Genomic DNA, 27982 nt, shown 5'->3' on the forward strand with positions numbered 1-27982 from the left:
TAACACTGGCTGTCTCTTGTTACATTGGTATAACGCTGGCTGTCTCTTGCCACAAAAGCAGTTTCTTTTTTACACTGAAAGTTGGTAATAACATTGGAAGTCCTCTGCAACACTGGGAATCTCTTGTAATAATGGTGGTCACTTATAAAATTGTAATTCTCGCAACACCTCGTAAGTCTCTTGTAACACCTGTGATCTCTTGTAACATGTCGCTGTATTGAAGTTTGACTTGAGCCTGAACCTGAGTTTTTGTGATGTTGCTGGCTGCGTCCCCGGTTTGCTGTGTCCCCATTTCTCCCCTTTACAAACATGTAAATATAAAGTCCCCTCCAGCAGGAAATCAGCCGGTTGTATGTGGGTATTGCAGCGGCAGACCAATGTCTGCGGGTACATCAAGGCATGCTGGGACAGGCAGCTGCAGGAAATGCACAGCAGGTTGTCATTTTATTTTCGGATTTGTTGTGTCTGCTCGTAATCTCCACCCCGCCGCCTTTATTTCCATGCACTGATCACAGCACGCTCACCAAGCAGCGTGACTGCAGACTGAGGCGCCATATGGCCCAGCAGAGCCGCCATTCTGGAACGTGAATCCCCCAAAATATTCTGCGATTTTTATGTCCAGCCGCCAGACATTTGCTGTTAGCAAATCTTTGTCTGATTCTGATGGACCCGCCGGAGCGCACAAAGCGAGGTGCATCAACGATGACAAGACCCCCTGCTCCGCCTGTCAGGGTGGAAGTCTGGGGGCGCCATTTGAATTCCGATGGATGGGACCGGATAAATGTAAAATGTCCCCAAAGGTTTCTTCAATCTGTATTCTGCTATTTTCTCTCTGTAACAATAAACGCCGCTGTTCTTAAAGGAACGCTCTATTCAGATTTACAAATCATTCATCGGGTCTCAGTGATTGGGGACACAGCTGCCATGATGGGGTCATCTTCCTCATTTAGTGCCAATCACCCGACATTTCCTGGATGGCCCCAATTCCGACTCTTCAAAATGCTGGTACTGTGTTCACTGGTTTTCCACTCTCTGAGCCAAAAACTGAACATACCTATACAGAAACAAGTGACAAGAGGCTGCAGGCCACCCGGTGAGCACTACAAAAAACCCTACGAGTCTGACACAGAAAATTAGAGACCCCCCAGGATGGACAGCTTGTCCCAGATAACATTGGCAGCATGGCGCTGATAATAATCCCAGGCGAGTGCCCCCAAATCTTTCAATGTCTGCCCACTTCCTGCATGGTTTGGTTCTGCCTCAAAAAGCTTGGAAAAGCCTCATTGGCCCTCCTCACGAGCGTCACACTTCACATTCTGGGTAATCTGTTCACCTGTAAATCAGAAATAGAACTCTTTGTTCCTGGAGTTTGTATTATTACTAATAAACAGGATTTATATAGCGCTAACATATTACACAGCGCTGTACATTAAATAGGGGGTGCAAATGACAGACATACCCAGGAGGAGGAGGGGACCCTGCCCCAAAGAGCTTACAATCTAGTACTGAGTCCAAAACTATTTTTGATTTGGAGACGGGAATGAATGAGGAATGAATAGAATCTGTAGCCTTTGGTGTCCCCTCTGGAGAGATTCACCCTCTCTACCTACAGTAGTCACCAGGACAGGAAGTGATAGGAAATCCAGAACTTTACAAGAAAGGGAACATAAGGTAGAGACATTCAATGGGGACAGCAGATGGAGAGAAGAGGATATTCTCCCAAAAAATGATCATTTCTCAGCAGGTCGCATTTCAGCACCAAAAAATGACCATTGCTGCATGTTTATTTTGCATTGCAATTTTGATTTTCTGCCTGAATATTGCTAACTTATTCATTTACAAATCAAATACAAAAAATTGAACGTGTGCGAAGGCATTGACCTTACTGTGAATGCATCTTTCTGTCACTTCCTCTTGTCTCCTGGGACAGAAAATAAAGAGAAAACTCCACAACGAGTCATAAAAGGAAACAATACCTGGCAGAGGTTCCAACCCTTCCCTGCAGTATTAGATTCAGGCAAAGCTGCAACATGACAGCCATTTGCAGAGGGAGATCAGTCGTCTCTGTAGTTGTCCGATGACAGGTTCCCTTGAAGGTGAATGTAGAGGTTGCAGCAGTGAATTCACTGATCAGCAAGCGAGTTCATTGGTGATTTCTTGATTTCTCTGAATCTGTTTAATATACCTTTCACGGATGTATTATATCATTAGAAATAAAAAAAAAAAAAAAAATTATTTAATTTATTTTTCAGTAACCAACAAAGATAAAAATCCACCCCGTGAGCTCCAAAGTCCCAGCTATTACTTTATAAAAGTAAAAGTAAAAGCAGTGAAATCATCACTGGGTTGTACATAGCCTGTGCAGAGAGCAGAGCTGTGGGAGGGGTCTAGCAAACCCCACCCACACAGACTGCCTGCAGATAACGATAGGAGGGGCGGAGACAAGACCCATCACCCTGCACAAGGAGAGAGAGCAGCAGTGACTGGTCTGTATTACAGGAAGCTGCACAGAGGTAAGGTGTCACCCTGGATGTCTGCACAAATCTGGAAGAAATACACAAAGCATACAGAGAATACACACAATGGGCTCTAATTATAAATCAGGGAATCTGACATTCCCTGGTGGGAATAAATTACTGCCATTGAAACACAGGGACCTGGAAGATTCACACAAGGAAATGTTTGAGGTAATGTCCTCTTCCCTGTTTTATAATCAGAGCCCAATATTTGTTTATCCTATTCCTCAGCTTTAGGTGACCCCGCACGCCATCATTCATCCTCCTCCTCGTCAGGCTTCCATCGATGTCATTCACACAGCCGAGAAGACGTTGAGATATTCTTCTGCCGCCTCTTCTTTTATGGAATTGATAGTTTCTTGTATTGTGTCGTGACCTATGGAAGCGTCATCATCTCTAGATGCTTCTGCAACTGACAGATCGTGATTCTGTAACTCGTCTCTGATTGCTAAAAATTCACCTGTCACCGACAATCAAAATTCTTCCAAAGAAATCAATCTCGTGTCACCCGTTCAGTGCCGGGGAGACACAGAAATGGCACCCAAATTGTGAGCACGCGGCGGGGAATTCCAAACTTATTTCTAGATACTAATAGAAAGAAAGATGTTTACACCTCCGCGGTGACCCCGTGCATTGCCAGGAAGTGACCCTGGGGGTTATCAGTGTTGACAAGGACAGCCATGATAATGGATCAGATATTTGATTATTGAAATATTGTCCACAGTAAAAATCCAACTCGATTGAAGGACTCGCTTCATCAGGGCTGTAAGTAAATCTGAAGCCAAAATCTTTTACTTAGTTTGGGTGGAATGGGAAGAGGTTAGAAGCCCCAGCTGGTATTGTTTGTTATCTATCTCCTTTAGGATGATTTACTCAATTTGTCGTGGTGACCGAGTCAAAGTGTCACCCGAACAAGAAATCTTGCACTTGTTCCAGTGACAACTGTCTGGGGGAATTTCTTTTCACTTCCTGTTTTGTCTTCAGGACAAGAATTGAAATCTCTCCAAGAAGACACGGATGGCAAAAGAAAATTCTTGCTGGGTATTAACCCTTCTCTACCTGATGAAGGGACACTTAAGTGCCGCAACGTGTTGGCCTAACAGTGGAAGCAATAAACTTTATCATTATCAACCTAAATACTTTCACAGCATCTCGTTTATTCTGTTTAGAAGTTTCAATGCCTAACAGTGGCCTTTGTGCATCCAATTGCTGCTCCTTAAATCATAAGACTTCCGCCATGGCACTGCACAGGGAACTCAGCCATGAAGGGGTCAGTTTTGTTTGTATTGGAAAGGATCAGCAGGGTTTGGAGACCAAAGGAGGGGCAGAAGAACAAATGTTGTGTGGGGCGATGAACCCACAAACCCAACCAATTAAAGGAAGCCCGAGGAGGGTTCTTTTCTGCTACATCCAGTGAGGGGTTCAAGAGAGATGGTGCCAGCTATAGCCGGCATTACATGTGATAAGTGGTCCCCCAATTGAGAGACGGGGTCATGGAGATCAACCATCGGCTCCTAGTGGTGGACAAAGTCATTACCAGACACCTATGGGTTCCCATTGAGCTACAAATAGAGAGCCTGATCATCCCTCGCGGTGCCCTAAACTCTCTAATATTCCTTAATATGCAAGTACTGTGCCAGGGATAAGCATGGTGATCCAAGCTTTGGTAAGGAATTGTGGCACCAGGATCCCAGCTTACATTATTGGGGTGAGAAGGGGACAAGACGTACATGGATAAAAGTTGGGGGAGAAAAATAAGCAGAATCCATTGGCTGGTTAAAGTGAATCTTTTCCTTCAATTGCCAACATCATTTTTATTCATTTATCAGGAATAAGCAAAAATTGGAAACATTTTGGTAAAATTTTGCAATTGACATCAATGAGGTGACGACATTAGGATGGCTGTTAGCTGCTTTTGGGATTCAGTTGGCCTCTGAGGGTTCAGGAAGCTCCATTCAACTATTTTTTCCTAAATCTAATTGGGCGCTGACCATAACGCTAACACGCTGGTACCGACCAGCCAAGATTTGGTCTTTAAATCAGCTGAGAAAGGAAACCAATGAGGTCCCCCGGTGTTTGTGTTGTATATAGAGCCCCAAAACATTTCCTTGGCATCCCTGGCCGTCTGGATAACGAGTTCTCCCACAGAGCTGAGCGGTCCTGGCGCTGATCTCCTATTAATTATCGGAATGGATCTGCAGGGTGGCGGGCGGCTCCGGGCCTTTCCGAAGGCAATTAAGTGAAAGTTATTTCTAAGGTTGTAATTCCCCTGAAGTGTCCTTGGCAGGCGTATATTCTGGAATGGATTCATTACTTGGAAATTCTGCATGCGGGATCGTATAATTATCTTTACATAGGTGTATCGCTTTGTGTGCAAATCCCGGGATTGGGGACAATGAAGCCGACTTTGATCTCTCCGAGATGTGAGCCGTGTTAACTCTGCACTGCCGCTAACTCATGTGCCACGGGGGAGACAAAGAGAATATAAAAGAGCTATCGGCATCAGATGGAGGTCATTTCATGCAAGGAAAGGAAATCCAGAGAATTGAGGTTTTATCCATCTGGGCAACAGATGCCTTTACAGTCTGTACAATTTTCTTGCATGTTGGTGGGCTGGCAGCCATGGCTTACAGGTTTAAAGCAGCTGTAGGCGCACAATAGCTGGGTACATTAAGGAAACCAGAGGGCCAAAATGGCATGATGGGAGCTGTAGTACCAGAACAACTGCTCCCAACTCTAAAGCTTAGCTAAACAGACTTAACAACAGACACAGCCGGACCCTACAACAGCTATAGCGTAATCTTATGACAGCCGCAGCCTGACCCCACAAGGACAGCCAAAGCCTGACCCCACAAACAGTCACAGCCCGACCCTACAACGACAGCCGCAGCCTGACCCTACAACGACAGCCACAGCCTGACCCTACAACGACAGCCGCAGCCCGACCCCACAATGACAGCCACAGCCTGACCCCACAACGACAGCCGTAGCCCGACCCCACAATGAAAACCACAGCCTGACCCCACAACGACAGTCACAGTCTGACCCCACAACGACAGCCACAGCCTGACCCCACAACGAGAGCCCCAGCCCGACCCCACAACGACAGCCACAGTCTGACCCCACAAGGACAGTCACAGTCTGACCCCACAACGACAGTCACAGCCTGACCCCACAACGACAGCCACAGCCTGACCCCACAACGAGAGCCCCAGCCCGACCCCACAACGACAGCCACAGTCCGACCCCATAATGACAGCCGCAGCCTGACCCCACAACGAGAGCCACAGCCTTACCCCACAACGACAGCCACATTCTGACCCCACAACGACAGTCACAGCCTGACCCCAAAACGACAGCCACAGTCCGACCCCACAATGACAGCCACAGCCCGACCCCACTAAAACAGGAACAGCCTGACCCCAAGACGACAACCAAAGCCTGAGCTCACAACGACACCGACCCCACAACAACAGCCACAGGCCGACCTCGAGACCATAGCCGCAGCCTGACCCCACAACAACAGCCACAGCCTGACCCCACAATGACAGCCACAGGCCGACCTCACGACCTTAGCCGCAGCCATAGCCATACTCCACAACAACAGCCGCAATCTGACCCCAAGTTTACCATACAGTCTACAGACACCAACGATGGAGGAAAAATTTCCCTGCAGCACTTCTCGTATCAGATAAAGAATTTGAGAACTTTTTTCATTAATTTTCCATCTCAAATTTCTATCTGCCGCCACTGCGGATGGGTTAATGGTATTACAGAGGCACACAGACCGCCGGGAGCTATGGAGATGTTCCTGAGGCTCAGAGCTGCCTTGGGCTGAATGAGTCCCCACAGTCCTCACCAGGCCAATGTGACATAAATAAAAGACTTCAATAGATTTTATTAGTTAGTGAAAGTTAAGTTTAATAGTTAAGGGGTAACTCTTCTTTGTAAAGACAATCTGACCATTGTTGTGCTCGTCTGCCAAAACTGACTGCAGCAAAGGACAATGCAGGGGATGGCTCATATGTCACCTCAAGCTCTGTGCAGCCTGCTGGGAAAGGCGTGAACCATTCATAGGCATAGGGAATGGAATTCTAAAAATGGTTGGCATTAGAGGGACAACACAGCTAACAATCTTCCAGTATCTCAGACTTTACACACTTGAAGTCGATCTGACAGTCACATGACCCCAATCATGCTGTGCTGCCGTGCAATATGCCGCATGCTGAGCTGCAATGCAAATTGTTATAGCGCTGCAGCATCGATTGTAAATCCCTGAATCTGAAGGCCTATCAGCCTATTGCAGTCCCTGTACAGCAGAGCTCAGAATGGGGAAAGGTAGAAGAAGCACATGGAGACAATCAGTTGTCCTGCAATACAAAGCATGAGTTAATAGGAGGAGATAGGAGTGTGACGGGGAGATGAGCTCATCAGTCTGCTGTCCAATCACAGGCTGGGGGAGGGACAAGACCTATAGGTGTTACTGAACTGCAAAAGTGAAAAACTCAGGTCTCCTGTCTGTGTTACCGCTGAGAAGATTCACCCGGTGTCATTAGGACAGGAATATTAAAAGATTGCAGTAATCACAACAGTAATAGAGGGAATCATCCAATGGGGTTGTTAAACTCCTCCTTTAGTTTGCAGCAATTTCTTTTTACTTCCTGTTGTGTCCCCAGGATAGGAAATCAAAAGGAATCTCCTGAACAGGACACAGCAGTCCTCCCTGCTTTATATACATGTCAAATACAGAGATAAAACCTGACCAGGGTTCTAATCCTTTCCTCTCCAGTAATAAAGATTCATCTGGCATATCGATGGGATCTGATTGACTGCTGGGGGTTGCTGCATTATTTGTATCATTCTCCCTCTGGCCATGGATATGATGGCGCTTTACAATGGCCGCCCGGGTCCTGCGACCGCTCTTCGGATCAGATCTGAGGACGCGGCTGCGTTGCATTAATATCCTCACCATAATTATTCCTAATTGCTGTTATTCGTGATTGAAATGTACTGGTGACGGGTGCGGTGGAGCCCAGGGGCTGGCGGGCTCATCAAAGTCACATCTGCTGGGAATTCAACGAATTGTACGCTCATTACTGAGCGGGGGACGGTCGGGATTACACGCGGCAGACGGGTAAAAATATTCAGGAGGGGGAGTGCAGAATAAAGAGGACCTGTCATGTCATATTCAGCTAAAGCAACCATGTTCATCACTTATTAGAATCATTGTAAATGTGACCCCTTCCTATCATGTCAATTTAAACAGTCAAGTGCTGCAACCTTAAATGTCATGTGACCCAGCAGAGCCAATCAGAAGTTTACAATCACCTCTTTTCTCATCTTCATCCTCGTCCTCTTCTCTTCTGTCCATCTCATCCTCTGCTCGCCCTTTTTCTTCTCTTCCTGTTTTGTTCCTCTTTTCATCCTCTTCTGTTCTTCTTCCCTTTTTCTCCTCTTCCTCCTCTCCTCCCTTTTTGCTTCGTCTTCTCATCCTCTTTTTATCCTTTTCTCTTATCTTCTGTCTGCCTCATCCTCTTCTCGTCCTTTTTTTTTTGTCTTCTGTCAATCTCATTCACTTTTCTTGTCTTCTTCTATTTCTCTTCTCACCCTCTTCTCTTTCTTTTCTGTTCCTCTTCACTTCCTTTTCTCATCCTATTCTCTTCCTCTTTTCATCCTCTTCTTTTCTTCTTCCTCTTCTCATCGCTTCTTTTTCTTGCTCTCTTTTTTTCCTTCTCTCTTCTAGTCCTCTGCTCTCCCTCTGCTCTGTTCTTCGCTTCGTCTTTTCTTTTCTTGTTCTCTTCTCTTTTCCTACTTTTCTCTTCCTCTTCTTTTCTCATCCTCTTCTCTTCCTATTTTCATCCTCTTCTTGTCCTCTTCCCTTCTGTCCATCTCATCCTCATTTAATCCATTTCTCTTCTTCTATATCTTTTACATCCTCTTCCCTTCCTCTTTTTTTTCCATTCTCTCCCCCATCACCTCTTTTTCCCCCACATTCTTCTTCACCTGTACCGTCCCTTCTTTTTCCTGCCCCCCATCCCTTGTCTTTCCCCCATTCGTTCTTTTCCGTCCTTTTACAGATAATCAATGTCATTTAAAGTCAATGATCCCCGATAATTGTTCATTCAATAACTGGCGCAAAGATGACGATCCGCCATGACATTCACAGGTGAACCCGGCTGGTGAATTTATCACCAAGTGTGGGTACAGATATTGATATATAGCAAATGTGTAGAACCGCTTCTGTTAGGGGGTCAGAAGACGCAAAGTTTGGCATTTGTAGTCAGTACAGCGGTTTGCTGAGCTCTGAACATGCGGATCATTGGCGCATGTATAGAATTGCAGATTACGATATCGCGTCAGAAAACGTTCGCTGATAACGACTTTTATCCGTCTCCAGAGCACAGCTTCGGTATTCTTCTGTCTGAAGAGAGATGAATATCTAATGACGCGCCGCCAAGTCAGAATTCAAAGGGAAATTCCGTGTAAGTGCCGTGCAAATTTCAGAAATACGAAGTGCTTTGTACCGCCGTTGATCCCCCCTCCCCCCAGGAATCGCGTTTGATTCTTGGCAGAAAAAAGGCGTTTTGTATCCGACGTTTGATGGAGGAGACGGATAAAATCGCTGAACCTGATGGGAAAATCCTCAGCGATATGAAGACATCGAATCTCAAAGTTTCTTGCTTTTCTGATAAAATTGCGAAAACAGCAGAGCCGGGAAAAGTCTGATTTCAGCTTATTAGAGTCAAAGCGCTGCAAAACAAACTCTGATTGGTCGCTATTGGTCATCGCGGCCTGGTGTTTATTTAAGGGCCTCGTTATTTTCATTAAATATTGCAAATATGACATTTTAATTTGGTAATGTCTTTTGTCACAGCATCAGACGCATCGTATCCGTTTAAATACAAACTTTGGACTCATTTACGTTGTCTGGATTAGGAAACGCTGGCACAAGCGGGCACCATGGATGCGGCACATACGATCGGTCCTGGCGGGGTTATCGGGTTGCGGTATTGCACCGGGTTTGGAAAAGCTTTGGTAGGACTTTTTTTTGTCAGGGTTACATGCAGGATGAATAAACCCCCAGATAACGACGGACCGGCCAAAGAAAGACGTAACACGGGGGCACCCAGCGCATTTATCCTTTACGTGTGCCGCGTAGTTAAACAATATTTAACCAGAGACCGGTGAACAGAAGGTGATTGGCAGCTCGCAGATAAACCGTCTGACTTCCTGTCGTATAATGGAAGAGATTCTATTAACCATGGCGCGGGGGGAACGACGCGACACAAAGAGGGGGCGATGTCACAATGGCAGCACTCGAGCAATCAGCCTCCATTCACCGCATTGTCTGCACCTCTCCACCTTCCTTTATCGCAGCCTCATTTATCTCAGAAGCCATTGTCAAAGCCGCAGCCGCTCCAGGAATCTGCAATCAATTCCCGCTAAGGGAATTAAAGGCGCATTTACCTTGACGTATACAAAGCATTGCATGGTATAGATCCAAATTGTTATCAAATTTTCATTTCCTTCCCTCGATGCTGCAATGCAAAGCACAATAGCCCCCAACACTTTGCACCCTTCTATTCATCGCAATTATTAAATAAAGAGTCTGCTCACACATGCGTTTAAATAGCACACCAATGCAGCTCCATCACACTGCAATATATGGTGACAGGCTGCCATGCGCTGTGGTGTTCTGCATTGCCAAAAAACAATCCAGGACTTTTTTTTTTTTTGGACAATGGGCTCCCCAAGGATGGAGAGGGTACACTTTTTCCGGAGAAGCTGGGTGATCCAGCAAACCTGGAAGGGATTTCCTAAGTCATTTACTGTTTGTTAGCAAATGTTTTGAATCCTAGACTAGATCCATTCCAGGTTTTCTGGATCACCCAGCTTCACTGATGTAAGGTGATCTTCTCCAGCCTTGAAGAACTGTAATAAATTAGGCCCAATGAATGAGCTGCTTTAAATACAATGCATTAATTGCAACAACTAAAACTTCAGTGAAGTCAATGCATAGTGACACCGAGGTCCGAATACACCTGAAATGTTCCACCTGTATCTCCAAAAATGGAGAGTTTTCATTGGTTAGAATTTCGGGAGCATATCTAGAGAGTTCTCAAATTTGGCTTTTCATGGAGTGGGCTGACAAACAACCAAAACATGCGTTAGACCATGTATAAGGGCACCAAGGTGGGAATGCACCCTACATTGTTTTGTAGATTGGAGGATCCCTGGAACCTTCATCAGATTTCTGTGCCATGTAAAATCTCCTCCCACTTCCTGTTTGTCAGCAGAACAGGAAGTGAGGGTAAAACTCCTTAATGGAGCCCCAGGTGGCAGTAAAAAGCCAATCATGTAATCCTAAAGATTTGTCTGACTTTATTGGTACAAATTCTACATGTTTGTTAATCACAGAAAACCAGATAGTAAGACGAATAAAATAAAAGTCGGATATTCGATATTCAGCGTTGGCGGGATGGCGCTTGCTGCGTTTCACACATATTACATTTAATTAAAGCTGATTAATTCTGTTTGCGCCATCTTCAGATGAATATTTATGAAAGCGCCGGCCTCACGGAGGAATAAACAGCTTCAATATTTCATGTTATTGTTAATTTTGTGTGGCGACGACCCCTGGGGGATTGCAGCATTGGATCTGAACGCACGAGGCAAAATTATGAATGGGGCGGGAAGGCGGGAAAGAGCGGAATACACAGATGTAATACATGCTGGGGACAAATCTGTAAGTCTCAGCCCATGACACCGCTAGGTGGGTGACAACACTGCTTACAGACAGATTTACAGCTTCCTGTGTCACCTGCTTGCTCATTGGACAATAAGCACCATATAAGGATTGGCTCCTCCCTGTTCCCTCTTTTTTGTAAGCTGCCTAAACTCTGCCCCCTTCACCCCCACCAGGACCTGACAAAATGACACCAGCAGCCCTCTATGTAGGTAACATGATGTAGATAACACAATCTTGTAAATCCGGGGTCTGAGCAGTTCTTAGCTGTGATCACAAATATCTGTATTTACTCTACTGTACTGTATTTGTAGAATCTACTACACAGCCTCAATTTGTATTATCTGGCCCCCACAGCAGCTGTACAGGGAATCTGAGGAATGTTATCCTACCCAGAGCACTCAAAAATCAGCACTCAGTAACAGCCCTTGTTAGACACACCCCTGCCCTTCTCTAAGTTATTAGACACACCCCTGCCCTTCTCTAAGGTATTAGACACACCCCTGCCCTTCTCTAAGGTATTAGACACACCCCTGCCCTTCTCTCCCTGGTTAGACACACCCTTACCCTTCTGTAAGTGATTAGACACACCCCTTCCCTTCTCTAAGTGATTAGACACACCCCTGCCCCTCTCTTCCTGGTTAGACACACCCCTGCCCTTCTCTAGGTGATTATACACACGTCTGCCCTTCTCTCCTTGGCTAGACACACCCCTGCCCTTCTCTAAGTGATTAGACACACCCCTGCCCTTCTCTAAGTGATTAGAGACACCCCTGCCCTTCTCTATCTGGTTAGACACACCCCTGCCCTTCTCTAAGTGATTAGACACACCCCCTGCCCTTCTCTCCTGGCTAGACACACCCCTGCCCTTCTCTCTGTGGTTAGGCACGCCCCTGCCCTTCTCTCTTTGGCTAGACACACCCCTGCCCTTCTCTAAGTGATTAGAGACACCCCTGCCCTTCTCTGATTAGACACACCCTTGCCCTTCTCTAAGGGATTAGACACACACTCAGCCTTTCTCTGCCTGTTTAGACACGCCCCTGCCCTTTTCTTAGCGGTTAGACACACACTCTGCCCCTTTATCAGTTGTTAGACACACTCTCTGCCCTTCTCCCCCTGGTTAGACATAGCCCTGCTTTTCTCTCCCTGGTTAGACACGCCCCTGTCCTTTTCTCCCAAGTAAGATACACCCCCTGCCTTTCTCTTTCTGGTTAGACACGCCCCTGCCCTTCTGTCTCTGATTAGACACGCCCCTGCCCTTCTCTCTCTGGTTAGACACACCCCCTGCCCTTCTCTCTGTGGTTAGGCACGCCCCTGCCCTTCTCTCTCTGGCCCCTGCCCTTCTCTCTCTGGCAAGACACGCCCCTGTCCTTCTCTCTCTGGTTGGACACGCCCCTGCCCTTCTCTCTCTGATTAGACACACCCTGTCCTTCCCTCAGTGGTTTGACACCCCTCCTGCTCTTCACTCAGTATTTAGACACCCCCCTGCCCTTCTCTCTCTGGTTAGACACACCCCCTGCCCTTCTCTCTGTGGTTAGGCACGCCCCTGCCCTTCTCTCTCTGCCTGTCCTTCCCTCAGTGGTTTGACACCCCTCCTGCTCTTCACTCAGTATTTAGACACCCCCCTGCCTTTCTCTCTCTGGTTAGACACACCCCTGTTCCTATTATAGATAAATGTTTTTATTTCTAATTAAGGTATGGTGACTTCAACTTCCCATTTTCAGACATTACACAGACATGGTTTAGTGTTGTCACCGTCAGGAGAAACGCCATGGGTCCATCAGTGGGGTGCACAGGTAGACCGACAGGGGCTGTAATGGGTCTGCAGGGGATCAGCAGGACTGAAATGGGACAAAGAAGGGGAAAAAGGGCAAAAAAATAGGACAATTGTTTATGAAGTAGAGTGTCACTCGGGTTGGGTTTCCTGTTCCCCTGTGGCCCTCTGTCTCTAACATTGCAGCATTGGCCTGATAATTGCACAGTAATCTACATCTGCACCTGAGCCCCCTCCCCCGCCATGTGATCTGCCCCTCCTCCCCTGGGGCCCCTCAGGTATGTCTGACTATGTGTGTGTATTACAGGGCAGAGGCGCCAGGATGCCCGGACTGATGAACCGCTTCACTGGGGCCCCTCTGCCCCTGACAGCCTCCGAGATCAGTGCCTGTGTCAGCGGCTACGCCTTGGGGATGACGGCCTCCCTCACCTACAGCAACCCCGACGCCCAATCCGTGGAAGGTAAATCCCAGCATGCATTGTGATGCCCACTGCCCCAAACTAAGTGCCGAGAGCATCACACCGGCCCGAATTCCCAGTTTCCCGATTTCATCAGAATTCCAACTTTCCGACTTTAAAAAATTTCTTAGGGGAAAGTTTTTGGGGTAAATTGTCACTATAATGTTTGGGAAATCTGGGGGGACCCCTGGGATTGTGTCCCCAAAAGAAAACAAAATGTAAAATAGCATGGAATTCTGTACAAAATGTATGGTAAAATATAGGGGGCAAAGCATGTGGCCCCTTAACCTTTCAGCAAAAAACAGACCCTCATCAGCCCCTAATGTTGGCAAGATACCATTATCAGGGCAGAGGGACGAAACTTAAGGGTTGTGTTATGGGGTCTGCAGGTGGGGAGCCTATTTGGAATCCATTAATAAGGGGCCCCCAGATGTCCTTCCTTCCGGAGAATGAGCACACACACCTGACAAACCTAGAAATTTATTTAGAATTACCAGGAGCTGCTTCTGTCTGGGCAAAGTTTTTCGATTTGTTCAGTTGGGTGCAGTTGATGTCCCCGGCTGCCCTCTTGTGTGATTGGCTGAATGAATGAGATCACTAATGACATGAACTTTGTTATCACTTTCGTTCAACCAATCACATAAAAGGGCAGCCAGGGACAGCAGTCTCCAGATGAACAAATGGCAAGACAAGAGCTATGTTAAGGCAAATGCAGCTCCTTTCACTGAGCAGAGATCAGTGAATGTATGAGAAGCCCCCAGCGCTGGATGGATAGATTATCGTGGGCTCCTATATACAACACTGGGTCCCACAAAGGTAAGTGTAATAATGACTTCACTCCATGGTGTGGTGTCCGCCAGCCCTCCAACAATCACTTTCCTTTCTGGTGTCCCCTGTGCTCTAACAATCACTTCCTCCTCTGGTGTCCCCACAGCCCTCTAACAATCACTTCCTCCTCTGGTGTCCCCAGCCCTCTAACAATCACTTCCTCCTCTGGTGTCCCCAGAGCCCTCTAACAATCTCTTCCTCCTCTGGTGTCCCTGCAGCCCTGTTTGTCTACCCCCTGAATGAGCACACGGTGGTGGTGGGATTTGAGGCCGTCATCTGTAGACGAATTGTCACCGTCCAGATCAAGGACAAGGCTAAGATGGATGAATCGTACTACGATTATTGCAGCATGTCCAGTGGGAGACTCCCAGAGGGTAATGGTAAGTACTGCGGGGTGCCTTCCCTACCCCCTGTCATGTTTTTATTGTCCTCACTGGGAAAAATAACCCCTAGGTTTCTCCTGGTGACACCAACAGACCCTTCAGACAGTGGCAGATTCCAAGTCAGCAGGTGTTGGTTGGGGAAGTGGAAAAGTCAGACAGCCACTAGGGGGCAGACCCAGTGCCCTGCAGATGTCAATTAGTGATGGAAATCTGCTGCAACAATAAAAATATCTGAATGTTACTCACTATTCATAATGTTATCATCAATGATTATGATAATTTAATATAACAATAATAACAAGGTGGCTCCAAGACCACATATGCATCTAAATCCCAAGAAAGTGGACCTGTCATTGAATTTTCTTTATTGCATGCCTAGCAATGTGTCAGTGGCACTTCTGGGCATTGTTTTACCTTTCTCAGAGATCACATGACTCTCTATGACAATGCTGTTATCTGCTTTTTTCTCCATAAAGACAGAACTATCTTTACTCCGGCATCATCCTGTGTCGTTAACTCTTTCGTGGACTGGGCAGCTTAGAGAGAACGCAATTGTTTAAATCCCACTGTCAGTGGCTGTATTCACAATTACCTGACACAGATCAGCCCTTGCTGCAGCCTTTCTCCTTGTGACTGAGAGAGGAGACTAAGGAAATGCTTCCTTGTGCGTGCAGCAGATCAATGAAATCATCTCAGCCTAGGCAAAGTCACTGACTGATGCTATATGAAGTTTTTTTTATAATATTAGGAGCTGAACAATGACCATGTTGCTGTATAATGTGACACATAAAAAAGTGTTCTAGTTTTCTCCTATTATGTAAGTTTGAAGCTCCTTTTTATTGTACAGTGCTGCACATGCATATGTTGGTGCTATATAAATGAAGGATCATTTCCCTGCAGTGCCTTCACTCATCCACTAGATGTCGCTGATGGTACACAAACTGTTAATGCAACCTAAAAAGATGCAACTTGCATGAAATCCTCTGATAAATGGAAACATTTTATCTCCAATTACAGTGATGCCCCAGAATGTAGTGATGTTTACCCCCCAGTAGGGTAAAAGCCCCCATAGCGGAGATATTTCCCCTTAATAATGTTCCCATGTCAGTTGTGAGATCATTAATGCCGGTGGCGATGTTCTGAGAATTTCTGGACCATTAAACCGATTGGCTGGTTGTTTGGTGACCAGGAGACACCGAGGGGGAGCTGTTAGGTCTCGGCCCCCTGCGCTGGGTTAAACGCGTCCATGACACCATCATCATGGCTCTGTGGTTGCTAAGGATGTCTCCAGCAGATAATGAGGATTATACACAAATTTCTGCCACAACAAACAGCTGGAGATAGAAAAAAGACACAAAGATTTAATTTCTTTAATTTTATGAGCTGCTGTTGGATGTAGCTTAGTATCTGGGGAGAAAAAGTAAAAATATCATTTTTTCAGATGAAACGGATGTCAGGCATTTGATTTTATCACTTAGATATTCTCTGCTGCAGCTTTGTCTGTGGTGGGGTCCATGTCGCCTTTTATTAAAGAGGGATTCCGGATTATATCGACAATACAAGAGTGTATGAGCCATGGTGGAACATAGCCAATAAGATGGTGAATTAGAGACAAGACAGCCGTCTTTTATTGTTATCAGCAGCCTTAAATCCATCAATTAGAGATTCGAGTCACTCACATGCAGAAACATAGGGTCATGTATGGGGGGGAACCCTGAGCCATGGTGGTTTGTACATCAGATGTATCCCTATGATGCTTTATTCCCGTTATCTCCCATTTTTCTCCAGGGCGGATTCTGCTGGATGAAGATCTGGAAAGGATCATTTTTGTGGCCAATCTTGGAGTGGTTCCTTCCCAGGAGAGCGTGTCTGTGCTGATCAGTACGTCCTCGGAGCTCCCCACACTCTCCAGCGGGGCTGTCCGGGTCCTGGTCCCCCCCGTCTGTGTACCCCGAGTGATGCAAAGCACCCCAGACAATGCCTTAGCGGCCGTGACCCCCCTGAGATTGTAAGATTACCTCTGTATACATTGATTGTTTATATGTTATATGGCCAAAAGTATGGTGACTCTTCCCAGTGAATGAGGTCAGGTCGGGGTCCTAGTAATCCTCCATCATACAAAGACATTGCAGACAATTGCCCTCTTCCAGCCTTGTGGTCACAGTTTGGTGAAGATCCTTTTCTATTCCCCCATGACTGTGCCCCGGGGTACAAAGCCCCCATCATACAGACATGGGGTCAGATTGTTATTGTGCATTCTGTAAGCTGGTGAGGCAGGTTTGTCCTTCTGGTATTACTATTGTTTATTTTTGTTATTGTTTATTATTTCTATTGTTGTTATGTCATTTTCTTTTCTTTGAAAAACTCAATTAAAACATTGAAATACATAAAGACATGGGGTCACCAGTTTGGTGTGGAGGAACTCGAGTGTCCTGCACAGAGCCCTGACCTCATCCCTACTGAACACCTTTGGGATGAATTGGAATGGTGAGCCAGATCTTCTCCTCCAACGTCAGCACCTGACCTCTCCAATAGGGGGCAAATCCCCACCATCAGTACCTGACCTCTCCAATAGGGGGCAAATCCCCACTATCAGTACCTGACCTCTCCAATAGGGGGCAAATCTCCACCATCAATACCTGAGCTCAGCAATGGGGCAAACACTCACAATAAGTACCTGACCTCACCAATAGGGGGCAAATCCCAACCATCAGTATCTGACCTCACCAATAGGGAGCAAATCCCCACAGACACCCTCCAAAATCATGGAGAAATTGTTTTCAGTAAAGGTGGAAAAAATTAAAGGGTGATTCCATATCAATGGCCAAGGGGGAGGGTGCACATCCATATTATTGGCCATGATTTTAGAACGGGATGTCCACCAATCTCTTATGGTTGTGATGGTCAGGGGTCCCCTAACTTTTGGCCACATAGAACATTCAGTAGCATTGTGGAATTGCCCAGCATGCTCTGCGGCACTACCAATATCTCTGTATGGAATGTTCGATGTTTTGATATTTCCACATGTGAACCTTCAAACAGCTTCGGTCGTCTTTTTATAAAATGAGGAAACCAGACCCATGGAGTGGTATAGACATAGATCAGAGTCAAAAACTGGGTCTTTGGCACACAAAATTGGGCACAGCCCTCCTGGCGTGTTTGCCCCAGATAGTGATGCCAATTCTACACCAACATACAATGTGTGATAGTTTCAGGGATTTAATGGCCTTGGTTTTGGTGTTTGCCCGCAGGAGGGAAGTCGGTCTGGCCGGAGGCACCAAGAAGCTCTGCCTGGCAACTTTATTGGAGACGGAAGCGGTGAACTCCATCGAGTATGAGCTCACCTTCCACCTTGAGATCCGAGCTCCATACCTCCTGGCAGGTAAGTGACCAGAGATGGTCAGGTGGACTGGAACTGAACAATGGAACAATGATGACCAGTGACCCGGGACTTCTGGCAGAATGAATTCACTGGATGTTCACACTGACCAGGCCCATGACACAAAGTGCCCGGACTACAGACTTACAGACAGACCGTAGATAATGGAGGACAGACTGACCTACAGACCCCCTGCTGCCTTCCCTGACTGACAACTGGCACTGCGTTCTTATTCTAGGTGTTGAGAGTCCCACCCATGAGATCCGAGCCGACGCCGACCCCTCAGCACCTTCCGCTAAGAGCATCATGATCACATTGGCCAACAAGCACACCTACGACCGCCCAGTGGAAATCCTCATCCACCCCAGTGGTAATGAAATGCTATCACTAAGGACAATGTGGGAGGGGGGGGGGGAGGTGTTAAAATGGGGTTCATATTAAGGAAGAATAGAATAAATGCTCCACCTGCCATTGTACTGACGGTTCCAATATTTATATCAAACACATACTCTATGATTAGACACACCCTTCTATGTTTGGACACGCCCCTCCATGATCAGACACACCCTCTATGATTAGACACACCCTTCTATGTTCAGACATGCCCTTCTCTGATCAGACACACCCCCTATGATTAGACACACCCTCTATGATCAGACACACTCTCTATGATCAGACACACCCCCTATGATTAGACACACCCTCTATGGTTAGACACATCCTTTTATGTTCAGGCACACCCCTCTATGATCAGACACACCCCCTATGATCAGACACACCCTCTATGATCAGACACACCCCCTATGATTAGACACACCCTCTATGATCAGACACACCCTCTATGGTTAGACACATCCTTTTATGTTCAGGCACACCCCTCTATGATCAGACACACCCTCTATGATTAGACACACCCCCTATGGTTAGACACACCCCCTATGATTAGACACACCCTCTATGATCAGACACCCCCCCTATGATTAGACACACCCTTCTATGTTTGGACATGCCCCTCCATGATCAGACACACCCTCTATGATTAGACACACCCTTCTATGTTCAGACACGCCCTTCTATGATCAGACACACCCTCTATGATTAGACACACCCTGCCCTTCTATGATCAGACACACCCTCTATGATTAGACACACCCTTCTATGTTCGGACACGCCCCTCTAAGATCAGACACACCCACTACCATTAGACACACCCTTTTATGTTTAGACACACCCCTTTCCCCTCCACACTACAAACCTGCATGTGCACATGTGGTGAAGGGATTGACTATTACCCATCCTAGAGCAAAATAACGCTGGGGGGAGGGGTAATTTGGCTTTTCAAAGTACCAACAATTGGGAAAAAATTTTGGATTAATTAATTACTATGATAGGACCCCAATTTGTAGATTGGGCTGTGACTAAGCAGTCCCAGATGTCAGGAGGAGTGGATTACGTATGCAGAAGATGCAATGTGGCGGGCGCAGAATATTGATTGACATTGGATTAATTAGACATCAGTTTGTTCTGACACTTTGTGTCCCGCAGAGAGTAGAATTATTGTCAGGTCTGAGCTCTGTGCGTCATTCAGGCTGATGTGACAGATGTGCGGCGTCCGCATATGGCGAGACGGGCGAATTATTGCAGAACACGCAATGTGGTTGGATAGTGATTTGTTGATGCGATATTAGTAACACAGCTGCCGTGTGAGAATCAGTCTAAAGGTGGCGCCCTGGAGGCTTTAGCTCTTAAAATAAAATGTTTTATATGTTTTTAGTTTTAAATATTTTATTTATTTACCATGAAAACAACTCAGGTGATGGTTCATCTGCAAACAATTCTGAGAAGAAACCCCAGCACCAGCTGTGAACTGGCCAATTAGAATGGTCTTGTTTCTAATGCCCCTCCCCTGAGGAGTCAGGTCTGTTATGATTACAGTAGTCAGAAGAATCCTACCTGGGTGAAGACACTCCGCTCTATAAATTGGGGTCTTTCTGCTTCTTAGCCTTCCATTGCAAGTTACAATCTGATGTGCTGGCTGGGTTGACAAAGTTTTTCTAAGTTTTTCTAAGTTTTAACTTTTTTTTTAGAGCCGCACTTCCCGCACATTCTGATGGAAGAGGGTGACATGACCCCCTATGAGTACGAGCAATTCCTGAAAGGGAAAAGTGATTTCATCCGAGGAACTAAGAAGGATCCCAGTGCGGAGAAAAAGGTACAAAAGGGGAAATGTACTGCACCTCCCCCCCGCCCCCAATATACTCCACCTGGCATAACGCCCAACTTGTGGCACCCAAACAATGGCGAGGCTGTTCTGTGTGATAACACCTGCCAGTTGAAAAGCTGTTGATATCAATATTCCAAAATGTAACCTAAATCAAAGACTGAGGATGTCAGATTACCTGGAGCTGGAGGGGGGCTGTCTCTCATTGGAACCTCGGAGGAGGGAGGGGGAGGAGTCAGTGCTCACCTGTAAACCTGTAAATGTCAGCCGAGCCGAGCTGAAAACAACCAGCACAGATTTATAGAAATGTCTATATGATGATCCAATTGTATTCTCCTCCCACAGACGGAGATAATCCGCAAGCGCCTGATCAAGGATATCTGTCACAACCCTGTGGTGATGTTAAACTTCTGTCCAGACCTTCAGAAGGCGCATACCGACTTCAGCAAAACGCAGGGCGAGTTCATCTTCCTTATCGACCGCAGCGGCAGCATGAGCGGAGTCAACATCACCAGGGTCAGGGTAAGAAGGATCTCCTCAGGGGTGTGGCCATCTTTGGGGCCAGCCTCCGAGGTATCAGAGAAAGAAAATATGAATTTAAATACATTTCTGACCCAGAAAAATGAGTCCCTGGTATTGCGGTAGAGCAGCCAATAGACAAAAATGCAATAAATGCAGTAAAAATGCAATAAATAACCAGAAATCATTCCACATGATCACCGAAGGCCAACGATGGGCCTTGTGGGGGCAATTTCTGTATGCAGCTATAGAGCTGCGCTGGATTTTGAAAAGATGATACAATAGGGATCAGACAGGTAAGGATTAGGTAATGAGGAACATCCCTTTGCATGACTGCTGCTTTGTGCCCCCATCTAAGGGGTAACTGCCAGCAAGGTCTTCTCTAACCGATGTAATGCTAAATTATTTGCAAATATCTGGCAATTGCCCCAATGCCTAATCTTTGTGACAACAGCGCCACCTATATTTGGTTACTACAAACTACACCAGTGAATTCTTTATCAGTTTCCCTTCCCCTGGGGTTATAGCTCAGCTGATGACATCTTTCCACATGCACAATTTTTTTTCCACGTTCAGCCTGGTCTCCTAGGAACGTGTCTGTGAAATTCTCCGGCTACACCATCGCAGGTTGATATCATTCCACCTGACCTGAGACCTTGCACCTCCACCTGGCAACAGCCACTAAAGCCTTAATGAAATCAATTAGTGGCTCAGGAGCGCCCCCTGCAGGGCAAAGAGATAAAGGATTCTGCGTGCCAACACCACATTTATATTTTTAATTATAGCAAAATTTGTATTCTGGGATGAGATAGTGGCTTGTCCCACAAGTACCCTGGAAATCAATAATGACTGACCTTCCTGTAACCCCAACACTACCGCTCACAGTGACCCCAATGCTCACCCTTCCTATAACCCCTCTCTGTAACACCAACTCTCCCTGTAATATTAAGAGGTAATATCAGCCCTCTCTGTTACCCCATCACTGACCCTCACCATCCCCTTATTACCATAATATTACCCCTCACTGTAACTCTGTAAAATCAGTTTGGTACATAGCGCCCCCAATTGGTGACAACATTTATTTTCTGTAACTGGAGATATCTTCAGCAATGTAAAAGGAAATGTTCCATTTGTTTTTTTAGGTATTTATGTGTTGAGGTTTTGTTTCCCACCTCATAAACTTGGGATAGAGATAGGGTGATGGGTAGGGAAGGGTTGAAAGGAGGAGGATGGTGGAGGAGAATCTTTGCTCAGCCCAGCAATCATTAGAGAATAAAGATGGCGCCGGCTGATATCAGGTCATTGGGAGGTCACGCTGGCGATTCCCTGAGGTCAGCCCGGTCATCACACATCAAGGAATGGGACGGAACAATCCTTGGGGGGTTTTATGTTAGAAATAATGAATACCACGGAATGTCTGATATACACACAGGGCCCGGACTGGTGAGAGGGCCAAGCAGCCAAAGATGGATAGCGGAATATTTGCAATGATTTCATGATCATATTACTGGGTATATAAGCAATGTATGTTAGGGTATAACAGTGACATGTATCGTGTATATTACTGGGGGTAAAAGGAGTGGAAGGGAGGGGCAACAGCTTGGAAATCAAGTCCTGGGGGCTATAATGTTGGCTGCCCCAAATTATCAGAGCAATCATTGTACAAATAGGAGAAGAGCGGAGAAGAGCGCAGAGGAGAAAGGAAGAGAGAAGACGAGAAGGGTGAAAAGAGGAGAGGAAGAGAGAAGAGGAGAAGGGTGAAAAGAGGAGAGGAAAGGAAGGGAGAAGACGAGAAGGGTGAAAAGAGGAGAGGAATAGAAGGGAGAAGAAGAGTGGAGAAAGCCAGTAATGGGAGAAGAGGAGAAAGAGAGGAAGGTGAAAAGATGAGGGGAAGGGTGGGAATAACAAGAATAAGGAAGGGAAGGGAGGAGAAAAGCAGAAAGGAGAGGAGAACAAAAACAAGAAGGGGAAGAATGAAAAGAATGAAGAAGGGAAGGCAGAGAAGAAAGGAGAGGGGAAAAGTAGAGAGGAAAGGAGGGAAAATAGAAGTGGGGGAAGGAAGGGACAGGAGAAGAGGAGAAGTGTGGAAAGAAGAAGGGAATTGTTCGAATGAACAGAATAAGGAAGGGAAGGCAGGGGAGGAGAGGAGTAGAGAGGAGAGGGGAAGGAAGACAAGAAGAGTGAAGGAAAAGGAAGAGAGTGAAAAGAGTGAAGAAGGGAAGGTATAGGAGAAGAAAGGAGAGGAAGAACATAAGAAGAAAGAAGGGGAGAGGAGTAGGGAAGGTGGGGAAAGTAGAGAGAAGAGCTGGCAATGAGACAAAGTTGAAAGGTAAGGAGAGGGGAGAGAGGAAGATTGGAGTGGATGGAAGGGAAGGAATCAGAGAAGAAAGAAGAGGAGAGAAGATTCCAGAGGGAAGGAGAGAGGAGTCCTGAACGGAGGAGATCCGTTAGCTATTAATGTCTGATTTTATTGCTGTGACTCTATTGGGGTGATTTCCTTCACTTCCTGTTCCAGTGACACATATATAAAATGTAGCGATGATTGAAGAATCAGACACCTGTGTGTGCCACGCCCAGCACCAATCTTACCGGCGGTGATGCTCCACCAATTAGAAGCCTGCACTCTGTGTGAGGAAGGTTTTATGTTATGGGGGCCAATCTGAATCTTATCTACATGACGCACTGATTGGCCAACCGCCACCACAGAAGCACATTCGATCTCTGCGCTCTCTCCCCCTCGCCTCCTCGCAGACGTTTGTTTGCTGTATTTGACGCGCAATAAATAAATGTATAATTATTTCCAAAGTGTAAAATATAATTAGCACCCGGTGGATTCGCACAGAACTAGCAGTTGATTGCACGCTGTGCGCCGGAGCTGGCGGGATCGTCGCGTTCAGATAATGAGGAAATAGGAGGTTTCACATTTCTTACAATGAGAGCGCAGACTGGAGGTTACCCCTTGTGCTGCCGCAGAGCTGCGCCTGGAAATCTTCAGATTATAAAAATTGTCCACCAATCGCTGATATCCAACTGCTGGGCGAATCTCTGAACCTGTGTTCCCAGCTCCGCCCACCTGCTGCAGCCAATCAGAGGCCCTCCCTCTTTCTTTTGAGTAATCAGACTGCAAGGTGGCGTCAGGAAAAGTAAGGGAACCGCGGCCAAACGTTGCAGCGTTTTCTTCTCTCATTAACATTCCCAGCGTCCTCTCTGCCCTCCGCTTAATTGCTTTGCAGGGAGCGAATCTCTGTGATGTCACCGCTCATTTGCATATCGTTAGGCCTGGCTGGGACTGCATTGGATTTGATGGAAGGGAATCTCAGTGATTCAGTCGTCCTGAATAAGGGGAAATCCAATCACAGAGAGCTGCATGAGGAGCGAAGCGCCTTATCAATGCGCGTTATGCAACATGTATATGAGCGCTAGCAGACCCTTCATTTGCATAATGCATTAAATAAAATTGTTCATTTTTTTTGTAATGTGTTGCATCTATTGCAATGGCACGGATAAGCGAAACGCGTAGTGCAGGGACTGATCACATGACTGCAGAGTTAGCCCTCATGGTAAATGATTTCAGCAGGTACCCTGAACAATCAATACAATAAAGATTCCTGGAATCCCCCCATATATATAGCAGACACCTCCTTGGGGTCTATTTATAAAGCAGTGAATCTGACATTCACTAAAACATTCTCCGATAGAGAATCAGTCACTGCCATTGAGACACATGGACCTGGAAGATTTCCTGCAGACCTGTAAAAATCTACCTATAGAAGAGACAATGTAACATGCAAGGTGTAGATGATTTATTGTAACATTTCCTTCCTCTGCCCGCAGGATGCCATGCTGGTGATCCTGAAGAGTCTGATGCCAACCTCCCTGTTCAATATCATCGGCTTTGGGTCAACATTCAAGTCTTTGTTCCCCTGCAGCCAGAGCTATAATGAGGTAAGTGCCACACAGGGCTGTAAGTAGCTCCATAGGGTTCACTGCCTGCAGGGGGCGCATGTGATTGGTTCACTGGTCTCTGTACAGCACTGCGGTATATATTCACAGAAGCAGCTCCAGGATTTTCGGTCTCGCTGGAATTCGGTGAGTATGAATCGCAATATAACGCCGCCACCAATTGATGGGATCTGTCCCTCGCCGAGCGTTTGCCCGCCTGCTGAACATGAGCGCTCTAATGGTTTCCATGTTGTGTTTTGGTCTCCGGAGAATGATTTTTATATCCTGGGATCTGAGAATTCGCCGCATTAATTTCCCAGCGGAGATTCTGCAAATATCGCTGCCAAGCTGTCATCACCCATAGAAGGAGAGCGCCACCTGCTGCCCATACATCATCACAGCCAGCAGAGCTGCAGTGCAGTCAGTGAGAGAATTGGGGCTTCATTATTTATTATTATCCTTATTACAGGTTTGCTGTACCATATTTCTGTTTTCCTTTCTTTTGGCTTTGCAATCACTCAGCCTCCCTGCTAAGCAAAAGCAACTCATCTTAGGGGGCCAATGAGACTGACCATTCACACCCCCTCCTATAGGGGGCATATGAGGGGCACTTGTATAACCCCCGGGGTCTCCAATGACCAGACCCCTCCCGCTAAGAGATTTCACTTTTACGATAATATGTACATTAGGAACAAAGACTACCTGTCACTAAGTGAAGGGTCACTGGGGTCACAATGGCATCTAGGGCCCCTTACTCTAGAGGGCCCCCGCCATCCCCATATAAGCCCCTCCCCTTTTATGCACCCAGAGGTTTTACCCACTTCCATTCCTTGGATGGGGTGGGGGATTCCTGCATATGAGGAGGAGTAAGGCCAATATAGGAAAAGGAGTTAAAAATTCCTCCTGTGGCCCCTGGATGTGTAGCAGGTGTGGGAACATGTAACAGGAGGCTGCGGTGCCACAGGAGCCCTGTGAAAAGCCTGCTGAATATGGATTCCTCTATAGGACACCCTGTGTGTGTTTTCTTATTGGGGTCGCCCCATCCGGTGCCCCGGCATTGGCGCTGCTGTATGCTGGCTGTGCCCAGTGGAATATTCCGGATCTCCTGGTGCCCAGCTGGTAATCCGGATTATGGGAATTCCTCGCAATCTGTCGCCCTGGTCTGCTGGGGAAATGAACGAGGAGCCGAGGCCTCTTGGTGGTCACTGGGGAATTTGCAGGATTATCCCCGGCCAGCCGCCTCCATATCAATCCCCATCCATGGGAGTGACAACGCTGACGCCAGCTCCAGGAAGACGTTTCATTGGCTACAGGGTGCAATGCATTGTGCCAATCACAAAGTCACAATTGTGTCACCTTTACAGCCAGCATTACCCCTCCCCCATAGTTCCCTGCACACTTGCTGAATCAGGCTGGCAGCTGCATGGAAAGGGGAGGAGTTTAGGTCACATGTCAGAGTGGGAGGCGGAGTTCTGACCCCCTTAGAGGATTATTGCAGCCTCAGGAAAGGAAGGTCTTTCAGAGTCATGTGACAAGAAGCTGCACTGTGAAAAGCCTGCTGAATCCATATGTACGGTGTCTGTGTTTCTGGTTTGGGATTGGATCAGAACCCAGGACAGAACTCACCTCCCCCTCCCCCCTCTCTTCTAGGAAAGTCTTGCCATCGCCTGTGAGAGCGTCAAGAAGCTTCGGGCCGACATGGGCGGAACCAACATTTTATCTCCGCTCAATTGGATCATCAGACAGCCGGTGTGCCGGGGTTACCCGCGCCTCCTCTTCCTGCTCACCGATGGCGCCGTCAGCAACACCGGAAAAGTCATCGAGCTGATCCGCCACCATTCATCCTTCACCCGGTAAGATGGGGGGGCGGGGGGTAAAACCCCAGTTGGGGCAATTGCAAAGTGGGGGTGAAGCCGGTGCCCCCCTTTAATAGGGGCAAGAAAGTTAGAAAATATTCCGGCTCAGCTTTTTCCTTCCTCCTGATGCCCTCCCCCCGGGAGCGGTGCTGATAATGCAGCAAAAACTGCAATATGTCACTGTTGTCACCAGAACAGGAAGTCAGAGGAAAGCTGGCAATGGGGACACCGGTTCTGGTGACAACTTTAGAGAGATTTCCTCTCACTTCCTGTCTGTGTCGGGGGGTCAGCGCATTTTACATCTTTGCCGTCCCGCAGATGTTACAGCTTCGGCATTGGTCAGAACGCGTGCCGCCGGCTGGTTCAGGGCGTGGCCAGCGTGTCCAAAGGGAGCGCCGAGTTCCTGGTGGAAGGGGAGAGGCTGCAGCCAAAGGTAAGTGACAACCATGGCAGAATGTGAGGCGGGGACACCACATGACACCCCATTTCCTCTGTCAGTGCCCCCCAATTCTGCTAAAGGGGAGCTCCGTGTAAAGCCAGAAATGACATCTAAGATGCCACCGGTAGTTTGTTTTGTGCAATACATTTATCGCCTTTTGATCCTGCCAGGAAAGATGGTATTATTCCACTTCCTGTAACAGGTCATTTAATGTGACACCTACAGTGGATGGACAAACCATTCATGTGATTATGTGGTGTCCCTGGTGTGGTTATGTGGTGGTGTCCCCAGGGCGGTCATGTGACGGTGTGGTGTCTCTGGTGTGGTCATGTGACGACGTGGTGTCCCCGGTGTGGTCATGTGACAGTGTGGTGTCCCCGCTGTGGTCATGTGACAGTGTGGTGTCCCCGGTGTGGTCATGTGACGGTGTGGTGTCCCCGCTGTGGTCATGTGACAGTGTGGTGTCCCCGGTGTGGTCATGTGACGGTGTGGTGTCCCCGGTGTGGTCATGTGACGATGTGGTGTCCCCGCTGTGGTCATGTGACAGTGTGGTGTCCCCAGTGTGGTCATGTGACGGTGTGGTGTCCCCGGTGTGGTCATGTGACGGTGTGGTGTCCCCGGGGCGGTCATGTGACGGTGTGGTGTCCCCGGGGTGGTCATGTGATGGTGTGGTGTCCCCGGTGCGGGCATGTGACGGTGTGGTGTCCCCGGGGCGGTCATGTGATGGTGTGGTGTCCCCGAGGTGGTCATGTGACGGTGTGGTGTCCCCGGGGTGGTCATGTGATGGTGTGGTGTCCCCGGGGCGGTCATGTGATGGTGTGGTGTCCCCGGGGCGGTCATGTGATGGTGTGGTGTCCCCGGGGCGGTCATGTGACGGTGTGGTGTCCCCGGTGTGGTCATGTGACGGTGTGGTGCCCCCGG

The 27982-nt window shown here is 47.3% G+C and overlaps 1 protein-coding gene across 2 annotated transcripts in view; it reads left to right on the forward strand.

The window, feature by feature from the left end:
- Window positions 1-27982, forward strand: part of VWA5B1 (von Willebrand factor A domain containing 5B1) — a 53004-nt gene that overhangs the window by 10584 nt on the left and 14438 nt on the right. For both annotated transcript variants that reach the window (XM_072426072.1, XM_072426071.1), the window contains exons 2-11: window positions 13344-13497; window positions 14541-14702; window positions 16494-16713; window positions 17957-18087; window positions 18323-18454; window positions 20172-20296; window positions 20651-20827; window positions 24659-24769; window positions 26417-26619; window positions 26941-27055. In XM_072426072.1, the coding sequence (XP_072282173.1) occupies window positions 13359-13497; window positions 14541-14702; window positions 16494-16713; window positions 17957-18087; window positions 18323-18454; window positions 20172-20296; window positions 20651-20827; window positions 24659-24769; window positions 26417-26619; window positions 26941-27055 (1515 nt within the window). In that variant the 5' untranslated portion in view covers window positions 13344-13358. The remainder of the gene's footprint in view (window positions 1-13343; window positions 13498-14540; window positions 14703-16493; window positions 16714-17956; window positions 18088-18322; window positions 18455-20171; window positions 20297-20650; window positions 20828-24658; window positions 24770-26416; window positions 26620-26940; window positions 27056-27982) is intronic.

Source organism: Pyxicephalus adspersus, chromosome 11 (assembly GCF_032062135.1).
Source record: "Pyxicephalus adspersus chromosome 11, UCB_Pads_2.0, whole genome shotgun sequence".
Classification (NCBI taxonomy): Eukaryota; Metazoa; Chordata; class Amphibia; order Anura; family Pyxicephalidae; genus Pyxicephalus; species Pyxicephalus adspersus.